This window comes from Pyricularia pennisetigena (assembly GCF_004337985.1).
Source record: "Pyricularia pennisetigena strain Br36 chromosome 4 map unlocalized Pyricularia_pennisetigena_Br36_Scf_6, whole genome shotgun sequence".
NCBI classification, from domain to species: domain Eukaryota; kingdom Fungi; phylum Ascomycota; class Sordariomycetes; order Magnaporthales; family Pyriculariaceae; genus Pyricularia; species Pyricularia pennisetigena.
In genome coordinates this window covers 2,634,056-2,642,737 of record NW_021940918.1, presented here as the reverse complement: position 1 = coordinate 2,642,737, position 8,682 = coordinate 2,634,056, and the positions used below count along the sequence as shown (strand labels likewise).

The window sequence follows — 8,682 nt, the reverse complement described above, 5'->3', positions numbered from 1 at the left end:
GGGGGGGGTACTTGGAACAAACAGAAGCGTGTAAGCTCGACTCCAGGCCGAAATTATTTGTAATACCTTATTGTATCGTTGATTGGTCATAATCTCGTGAGTCGACGGACGGTATAGAAAGCAAAGACTCTTGAAAAGAAAAACGCTACATGGTTAAATTAGAAAGCCGTGGCTTATTGTGCACTTGGACACTCGTCCGCAAGTATCGTGGTACTCTGTTGACCAATCCATGAATCTGAACAATCATCCAGCTTGTTGAGCAGGAAGTCCTCGGGTAAGGGTACCTGGCAGGCTATGTCAATGTCTAGCGGCGACCAAGCTTCCTCGGGAAGGGGTATACGACAAGGATCGACAAATATCGATTTCGACACGAGGGGATCATCAACCTCGGAACGCTGCTCCATATGGTGAGGTATTCTCGAAAATCCTCCGGGTCCGTCCGCGGCTTTCAGGGCGTCGCCTTGTTCTTGGCCGTGAGAGTTGAAATGGGGCACTTCTTCCCCGTCCTCAGCAATCCCATCCCAGTCGCTCCCCCCGCAGTCCGAACAGCACTCGGAGCACCGACAACTGCTACAGCTGCCCTTGTCATCGTCGCTGTCGCCCTCCCTGACCAGTCTCATCGTCTCCTCGACGGCCAGGAAGCGCTGCTCCAGCAGCTCAGTCCAGTTCTGCAGGTCGCCCACCTCCCTCAGCTTCCAGCTGACGTCCTCGACCACCTCCTCGAGCTGCCGGTTGGCCTGGCGCAGTGAGCCGGTGGCGCGTACCACGTCGGCTTGCTGCTTCTTAATGACGCGCTCGCCCAGGTGCAGCGCCGTGGCGCGGGGCACGAGCTCGCGGTCCAGGATGTTGGCCATGGACGCCTCGAGCGCCGCGCGTGCCTCGGCGACGTTGTTGGCCTGCTGCTGCTGCTGCTGCTGCTGCTGTCGCCCAGGGGACGTTGGCGACGTCGGCAGGCCAACATCCGGTGGCCGTCTAGAGGAGGGCCCCGGAGCTGCCGCTGGAGGAGGGGCCGAGGCCTGCACATGTGCCCTGGACGACGCGCCGCTCGCACTGGCCAGCGTTGTGGCCGTGCCACCGCCCCGCGCTCCGCGGAACCCCAACCGTGGCCACCACGTCGGGGCGGAAAACACCGACGACGCCGCGGACGCGGACGGGGGTGAGGATCGAGATGTGGATGATGTTGTCCTGTCTTGTGTCGTAGCCGTCGATGCGGCTGATGAAGGCACGGTCGCGCCCATCGTCCTTGTCTGTGGTTGTGGTGACTCGGACGATCCTGCGATAGAGGCTGCACTTACTGACATGCTTGCTGTAGGTGCCATGGATGCCTTGAAGGCTGCGGTTACGTCTCGTCGATGCTAGCCCTTGGCTGGTGAGTTTGCGAGGTTCAGCCAAATCAAAATCAAAAGAAAACCCAAGGTTTCAAATAGACCGGAGACGGTAAAGTGCCTACTCAAGAAGAAGCACTTCAGGTATTTTTTTTTTTCAGTTATGGTTATAAATATCGAGCTCCCGTATGAACGGGGACATTCGTCGGGTGAGCGGGGTTGCTCCTCCCGGGCTTGGTTCCCGCCTAGTGAGTGAAGTCATGCGCACGCCGATTTATCCAACTTCGACGGGTAGTACCACCTGACTGCAGTTGAAGTCTACGAGCGAATAATACCAGCTGCGAAGAGGTTCCGTAGCAGTGGCTTGGAGCTGAGCGATTAGTTAGCTAAGTATAAAGTCAAGAAAATTGATTATACAAAAGTCGCAAATGAATTAAACTCTAAATACATCATCAATCAGTCCATGACACCACTCGGGGAAACTCAGTTTCAGCCCTCGACATACAAACAACACTGTGTGTGTATATTCCATCTGCTTTCTCATACATCTTTGCTATCAAATTCTATTATTCATTTCGCCCAAAACCACCCATGACAAGCTATCATGATGTTCAAACCTCAGCGTCCGCCGTCACCTAGTTTTGCACATTCCACCACATATGCCTTGTCGTTTATTCATAACCAAGCCGACATCCGCTCGAGATAACCATATGCTAAGACTGTGTCTGGGTACAACATTTAAGTACGCTCAAACTGGGTATCCAAAAAACATTTGCTATGACCATAACCCTCCATTTTCTTTCATATATATACAACCTGCCTATCCAGCAGATTAGAGTCGGTCCGGACGTGGATCCTGCAGAGCCTTCATTACTGCTGATTGCACCCGGGCTAGCTCCTTATCCTTCCGCTTATACATCTCGGCCAGTTCCCGGTACTTCTCCTTCCAGTAATCAGCGGATTCAGTGCCATTCAGTTCCACAGAGCTAGCCGGGTTCGTTCTTGGCTTTGGAGCAGTCCCATCTGAGCTGCCCTGGCTTGTCGACGCGGCCATCACCTTGGATTCATCTGATCGTGACGCCTTTGGAACAGAGGCATCAGGTCGTGAGACTCCATTCGGCCTCGAATCTCCCGGTTTCCGCCACGTGTCGTGTCTTACCGTTTCCTGCATCTCGAAATCGCCCTTTAAGTCACCAAGCTGCAAGAGCCACTTGCAACTGTAAAGAGTTTCCTCTTCTCGTTCCTCAACGACTGTGATCTGCAGTGATGAGGTCGTCATGAGCACCTTGCCACCGGCAAGAGCAGATACATTGAGCATGAACCCAACCTCCGTAATGGCAGCATCCAGGAGGCTCTGAATGACCTTGCGGACTATAGCAAATGCTTCGTCCACGCTGCAGCTAGGCAATCTGTTGCCGTCCTTGTCCCGCCAGATTCCGGTCATGATCTCGTGTGCAAAGAAGCCCTCAAGCTCGTCCATGTTGGTGCGATTGCTAGGATCTCTGAAGCAAACTTTGGGCCTGTCGTTGTCGCTGGTGCTAGGGTCCGGCGGTGGTACGGATGACGTTATTTCTGGCGTGAGCCGCACGGTGGGGACTGATGGGACCTCGGATGCTGATAATTCTGGTCCCTGGCCCGGTGGAGCAGGCGACTGTCCATTGACCGTAACGGCAGGTGGAGGAGGTGTTGCTAATCGTACCTCGTTTCCAACCCTCTCAGGAACATGCAATGACAGTCCCTTGGGCTTCTCTAGTGGCCGGGAAGACGACTGCAGGCCGGGCTGCGGGTACGGCTGTTGTTGCAGATCCTGAATCGAAAGGGTCGTGTTTAAAGCAGGAAGGGTTGGCGGAGTCGCCTCAGGTTTGGCTGGCGTTTGGGAAGCTTTAGACTGTAGGATGTCGTGTGTGTTTGGCAAATCGCCACGGCTCCAACCAAGATCAGTGGTATTATTACTTGTTGCCCAGTTCGGCGCGGCTGAGGTTGGTGTGTCAGTTGGGTAAGCCGGGGCGCCTTCGTTGTTTGAAACACGGCTGTTAGGAGGCCGCCCGCGGGTCTTGCCGCTCGTACCTTGGCCGCTCTTCCAGGCCGACGACACCACTTTTGGTCCATGCCGTTTGTGACCGGTACGGCCTGTGCGGTGGGGCGTGGTAGCTGACTTGGGCTCATCAGCCCAGAACTGAGCTTTCGTAGAGGGTGTGATTGCTGACCGAGGGTGCGCCGATAGTGGAGGTAGATCGTTCGTCCAAGCTTGATTGGTAGCTCCTGGCACATTCCTCAGCTCACCGCCGAGACTGCCAGGCAGAGCTGACCAAGGGTCATGTATAGCATCCGTCCGGCCGGCAGTTGGTGGGCAATCATCCATCTCGGTCCTAGCTACCTTGGCGGGCGATTCTCCTGACTCATCGTCATCCCGTGCCCTTCTGCCCCTTCTGGGCCTTATGTGAGGGAGAAGGGCGCGCAAAGCCATGTCATCCTCGGGCGCTACGCCATCTCGTGAGACATCAGTGATGGGAGTTCCTTCTGGCGGAATGTCCATGAAATATTCGTTTTCCTCGCCGTAGAGGTAGTTGAAGAACGCGTCTACATGCATCGACTTCATCCAGCGCTTCAGGCGCACCGCGTACTGTTGTATCTTTTGGGCGCTTTGTTGCTTCTCGGCTTTGGGCCGTTCGACGCCAAGGCGGAGAGCCAGATCGCCCCAAGTCTTGACCTCATCCCGTTGATTCAGCTTCCCGATAAGCTCGTACAGAGTGAAGGTGCTAAAAGTCTTGCCTTCACTCTTGGGTGGCAACCAGAAGGCCTCCTTGAGGGCCGAGGAGTCCGTACCGGGAGGCACTGCCGGATTGCAATAGAATATGAAGCTGACATAGGCGTCGGCGATGGTTTCATTTGTTATTGAATGCCGTGAAGGAAGAGAGGGTCTGCGTACTGCTGCAGTGGACGAAGTAACCATAGCTCGCGGTGTTGGAGCGGTAGGCGAAAGAAGACCACCAGTGGTAACGGCGGTGCTTGTTGGTCGCTGTAGCATGGCACTGTATGAGGCGGTCATGTCGCCGTGGGCAGGTGAGGAGTGAGTATCGGAGCGACGCAGGAGGTCGCGGCCAGGCATTAACTCCCTTTGATAAAATATAGGGAGGTAAACAATGCCGTCCGAAGATGCTTCGGGCGGTGTCAGTGCGAGGGACTGAGGCGCGAAGGATGTTCAATGGTATGAGTCGCGCACGCGTATAGTACTATACTTTGGCGTGCGCTTCCAAGAGGGCTGAGTAGCAACGGACGTAAAGCCCGCAGTCCATCCCCGGAGATCGACAGATAGGATAATGCGGTGGGGATCAATTCATCGGCATCCACCAAGATCCCCAGAATAAACTACCGGTGGGCAGCAGCGTTTGGGTAAGGTATCGACAATCAAGAAAAATCGATAGACGCCCATCAGCGTCGCGGACCGGCAGTCAGGGTCCAGTTTAGGGCAAATGCGCCGGGTTTAAGGCCTTATGTCGGAGGTCCCGCGACGACACCAGGCCCAAAAAGAAAGACTGTTTCAATTGAGGAGATGGCTGCACTATCCGTTCCCGCAAGCTCGGAAGACTTGCGGGGATATTTGGTTAAATCAAGGTTCACAGGCTGGCCGTTTGTATCACCCTCGTCTAGCCTTGAACTGAGCCAGCCCAGCTACATACGAGGAGTTTGCTGTTGATGGTGGCAGGTGGGCGGGCGGGTTGCGCACTGTACTACCACGAACAGCCGTGGTGGCGACCTTTTTGATAGTTTTTTTTTTTTTTTTTTGTGCTTTGTGTTTTCAGTGCTGTTCAGGTCATGTCCGGACCGACAGTGGTGATGCCAGAGATGCCGGCAAGAAGGACGCGTCGCGATTTGGGGTTTCAGCTTTTGTTTGTGGTGCCTCTGCAATCGAAATCAAAGCGCGAGCGGTGATGCCAATACCTTTCATCTCCGCAGACAGCTCTCTGTCTGCACATTTAGGCTGCCACCCCAAGCTTGCTTGGCTCAGGGTCGGCCTTCTGAGTGGGAACTGCGGCTGCTGCAGGCCACGGGTAACGGGTAACGGAACCAAAAATAGCACTTTCAGATTGGCTCATTCAAATGTTGCCAATGGTCGGGTTTCTCTCTGTCCGTCTCCATTTTCATCATCTCTCACTCCTCTCCCTTGCTGCGGGGAGGGGCGGCTGGGGTTCTCATGGGATTGGGTGGTGTGGGAGTCGGAGACTGCTTGACACCTGGGTTAGGGTCATCACACTGCCCGTCCTTGACATGGGGAAGCAATCCGCACTGAGATGGGTGGAAACGATCCTGCACTGAGGGTATGCGGAGTAAGCGAACTTCCATTTGATGTAAGATCAATAGACCTACCTAGAACAGTTTGGTTGCTAGCACAGGCCCGCGTGGGTTATTTTGATTTCAATTCAATTAATGCAACAATGGTTGAACATACCGCCCCGCCCTAGACTCGAGTCAGGAGTCAGTCAAGCTACGCCAAATCACATGTAAAATGACAGCTGTTGTAGGTAGCTACAGCCTAATTACCACCTACCGGTCAGTGGCCTTACCTTGAATAGGTCCCTTGCGTGCAGCTGAAACTCGGTCAGCATCGGTCTTAACATCAACATTACGTTGTCCAAAGAACCAATGGATGAAAGGGGAATAAATATTTAAAATATTGGAGAATACAGTCAACCCAAATCACAGTTTTTCGGACATGGTTAAATCACCTGTGTTGTATCGGCCAAGTTACGAATACAAGAACAACCTATTAGACACAATAGGATTTTATTGCCTGTTGGCGCTGATCTGATGCAATTCAGGCTCATGAATCGGCGCTTGGGTTCCCATGTGCGCAACTGCATGAAGGCAGCCGGCTACGGTAAGCCGAAGCCGGGGAAGTGGAGCTGCCGCCCAACAAGCTGACTTGCTGCGCCCTCTGCGCCCCTAGATCGGACCTCGGTTTGAACTGGAACACCCCTTGGTGCCAGACTAAGTAAGATAGACATTGGCTGGAGGGGCACACGTCACAGACACATGCCATTAATAGGAGGTTCAAGATGTTGACATCGTTTGCTGCACTCCCAGCGATGGCGGGCGAAGTTGCAACGCACTGTTTTTTTGTTACGGGTATTTTGACTCGCTTTTCTTGTTCGCTCTCGATATCAGCCAACTAGAAAAAACAAACTTGACGCGCTCTCTAGTTCTACACCAAAGGAATAAAAAGATTCTTCTTCAACAGCGCGGTGACGCCATTTCATCTCACGATACTAGAAACTAGCAGTAGTCTAGTATAACAAAGTTCAGGTCCATACTCAACCCATTATCTACTCACCAAGATGGTTGCCGCCTCGAAGCCCGTCGTCCCCCAGAACGACAATGTCGCTCACGCACTCGCCGGCGCCGGAGGGGGTCTCCTATCCATGATCCTCACGTACGTCTGATAATTTTGCGGCTATTCCTTTGCTTCTTGACGGCCCCCGCACGCACACGACGGACTGCTGAGAATTCGCGATTTGCGTCTCATCTATGTGGCGCCCAATCCCAATTGACGAGCACAACTGACGTTTTTTTCTGAGGTTGCCCCTAGTTACCCTCTGATAACAATCTCCACCCGTGCGCAGGTCGAGGCCAAGCAGGCCGACTCGCAAAAGAGCGCAGGCGCGTTCCTCGATGCCGTCCGTAACATCGTTGCCCGCGAGGGGCCATCGGGCCTATATGCTGGCCTATCGTCGGCCCTTTTCGGCATCACCGTCACCAACTTTGTCTACTACTACTGGTACGAGTGGACGCGCGCGTTTTTCGAAAAGGCCGCCGTGCGCGCCGGCCGCGCCTCGAGCAAGCTGACAACGGTCGAGTCGATGCTGGCCGGCGCCCTCGCGGGGTCCGCTACCGTCCTCATCACGAACCCCATCTGGGTCGTCAACACGCGCATGACCACGCGGAAGCAACAGGTCGCACAGGCTTCCGACGAAGAAAAGGCCGCCGAGGAGGGTCAGGCTGGCGGTCCAGACAAGGCGGAGACTAGCGTCGTCAAGGCGCCCAAGGTCGAGCCCGCGCCGGGGACCATGGCCACGCTGCTTGCGCTGTTGAGGCACGAGGGTCCCCAGGCGCTGTTCCGTGGCGTCATGCCTGCCTTGGTCTTGGTCATCAACCCTATCTTGCAGTACACGCTGTTCGAGCAGCTAAAGAATGTGGTCGAGAAGAGGCGCCGCGTCACACCCACTGTGGCCTTCTTCCTGGGTGCTCTGGGAAAGCTTTTCGCTACATCCATTACGTATCCCTACATTACCGTCAAGAGCCAAATGCACGTTGCCGACAATGGAAGGAAAGAGGGCATGACGCAGGCTATCAGGAGAGTCATCAAAGAGGAGGGATATGCTGGTTTGTACAAGGGTACGTGTTATCTGTTGAGTTTCCGTTTCTATGTCACGGTTTGTTTTGCTAACATATGCCGTGTGCCTTTTGTTACAGGAATTGGTCCCAAGGTCAGCCAGAGCGTTTTGACTGCAGCCTTCCTTTTTGCTTTCAAGGACGTCCTTTATGAACATACGGTTAAGCTCCGCGGTACAGTAGCGAGGAAGCAGCTTTGAAAGTAAAGTCAAGAACTAGAATGTGACTATGTCAATAGACCTGACTTCTATCATCATGCGATTCAGCCGTTGATTCTTCTGCTTTTCGCGTTCGTTTCTATGGTTGCTGTAGAGTCCGTAGTAACCCTTGCCTTGTTGAAATGTGGTCTTTCAGTGTTAAGCTGTCGCCAAATCATCCATCAGCGCGGCGCTTGCATTATATCAACTTCGTTACTCATGTGTTGTGATGTGACGTGCTGTGACATTCTGCGCCATGCTCAGCTAGCTCGCCTCTGTTCCCACCGGTTCCGGTCGTTGAGAAAACACCAGCTTGTATCTGATAATCTCGACAACCTCGAGCTCGTCCCCAGCACCGTCATTCTCGTGGCCATGTTCACTCCCGTCCTGCATTTGCACCTCGTCGTCCTCCACATTACCCGTCCTCCGCCTCCGAATGATGGCGACGGGTCTCGGAAGCTTCTTGATCTCGCCGGTGAGTCTTTGATTGGTCCCAACGTATAGATAAACACGCTTCATCCAGGACCCGCCGTCTTCCGATTTGCCGGCCATGTATTCGGGAAAGTCAAGCCGGCCGACCTGGGTGGTGGCCCCAGCAGCGAGCTCACTCGCCGATCCCTCGCCTGTATTGATTGAGCCCTGGAGCTCAAGCAGAGCAAGTCCTGTGGGTGTGTGTAGGACGGGAGGTAGCGGATTATGAGGCGGGCTTGCTAAAGACTGGCGGGGGTAGAGCGTTGCTGTTGACATTTCCTTTTCTTTTTTTTTTTTTT

General features: G+C 54.1%; 6 protein-coding genes across 6 annotated transcripts; 2 read left to right on the top strand and 4 right to left on the bottom strand.

Annotated features, from left to right (window-relative positions):
* Nucleotides 1-173: 173 nt before the first annotated feature.
* PpBr36_06384 (uncharacterized protein) lies at nt 174-1,301 on the bottom strand (the record flags this gene model as incomplete). The annotated part of the gene is made up of 1 exon (XM_029893529.1): nt 174-1,301. The coding sequence occupies one exon, from the start codon at nt 1,299-1,301 to the stop codon at nt 174-176; it is 1,128 nt and encodes a 375-aa protein (XP_029745684.1).
* Nucleotides 1,302-2,157: 856 nt separating this feature from the next.
* On the bottom strand, nt 2,158-4,434 carry PpBr36_06383 (uncharacterized protein; the record flags this gene model as incomplete). The annotated part of the gene is made up of 1 exon (XM_029893528.1): nt 2,158-4,434. The coding sequence occupies one exon, from the start codon at nt 4,432-4,434 to the stop codon at nt 2,158-2,160; it is 2,277 nt and encodes a 758-aa protein (XP_029745877.1).
* A 1,043-nt stretch (nt 4,435-5,477) lies between these two features.
* PpBr36_06382 (uncharacterized protein) lies at nt 5,478-5,950 on the bottom strand (the record flags this gene model as incomplete). Its single annotated transcript, XM_029893527.1, has 2 exons — nt 5,478-5,633; nt 5,891-5,950. 2 exons carry the CDS (start codon nt 5,948-5,950, stop codon nt 5,478-5,480), a joined length of 216 nt encoding a protein of 71 aa, XP_029745878.1.
* Nucleotides 5,951-6,661: 711 nt separating this feature from the next.
* Nucleotides 6,662-7,915, top strand: PpBr36_06381 (uncharacterized protein; the record flags this gene model as incomplete). The annotated part of the gene is made up of 3 exons (XM_029893526.1): nt 6,662-6,756; nt 6,913-7,718; nt 7,797-7,915. The coding sequence occupies 3 exons, from the start codon at nt 6,662-6,664 to the stop codon at nt 7,913-7,915; spliced, it is 1,020 nt and encodes a 339-aa protein (XP_029745879.1).
* A 261-nt stretch (nt 7,916-8,176) lies between these two features.
* Nucleotides 8,177-8,659, bottom strand: PpBr36_06379 (uncharacterized protein; the record flags this gene model as incomplete). The annotated part of the gene is made up of 1 exon (XM_029893524.1): nt 8,177-8,659. One exon carries the CDS (start codon nt 8,657-8,659, stop codon nt 8,177-8,179), a length of 483 nt encoding a protein of 160 aa, XP_029746402.1.
* Nucleotides 8,285-8,548, top strand: PpBr36_06380 (uncharacterized protein; the record flags this gene model as incomplete). The annotated part of the gene is made up of 2 exons (XM_029893525.1): nt 8,285-8,387; nt 8,436-8,548. 2 exons carry the CDS (start codon nt 8,285-8,287, stop codon nt 8,546-8,548), a joined length of 216 nt encoding a protein of 71 aa, XP_029746152.1.
* Nucleotides 8,660-8,682: the final 23 nt, after the last annotated feature.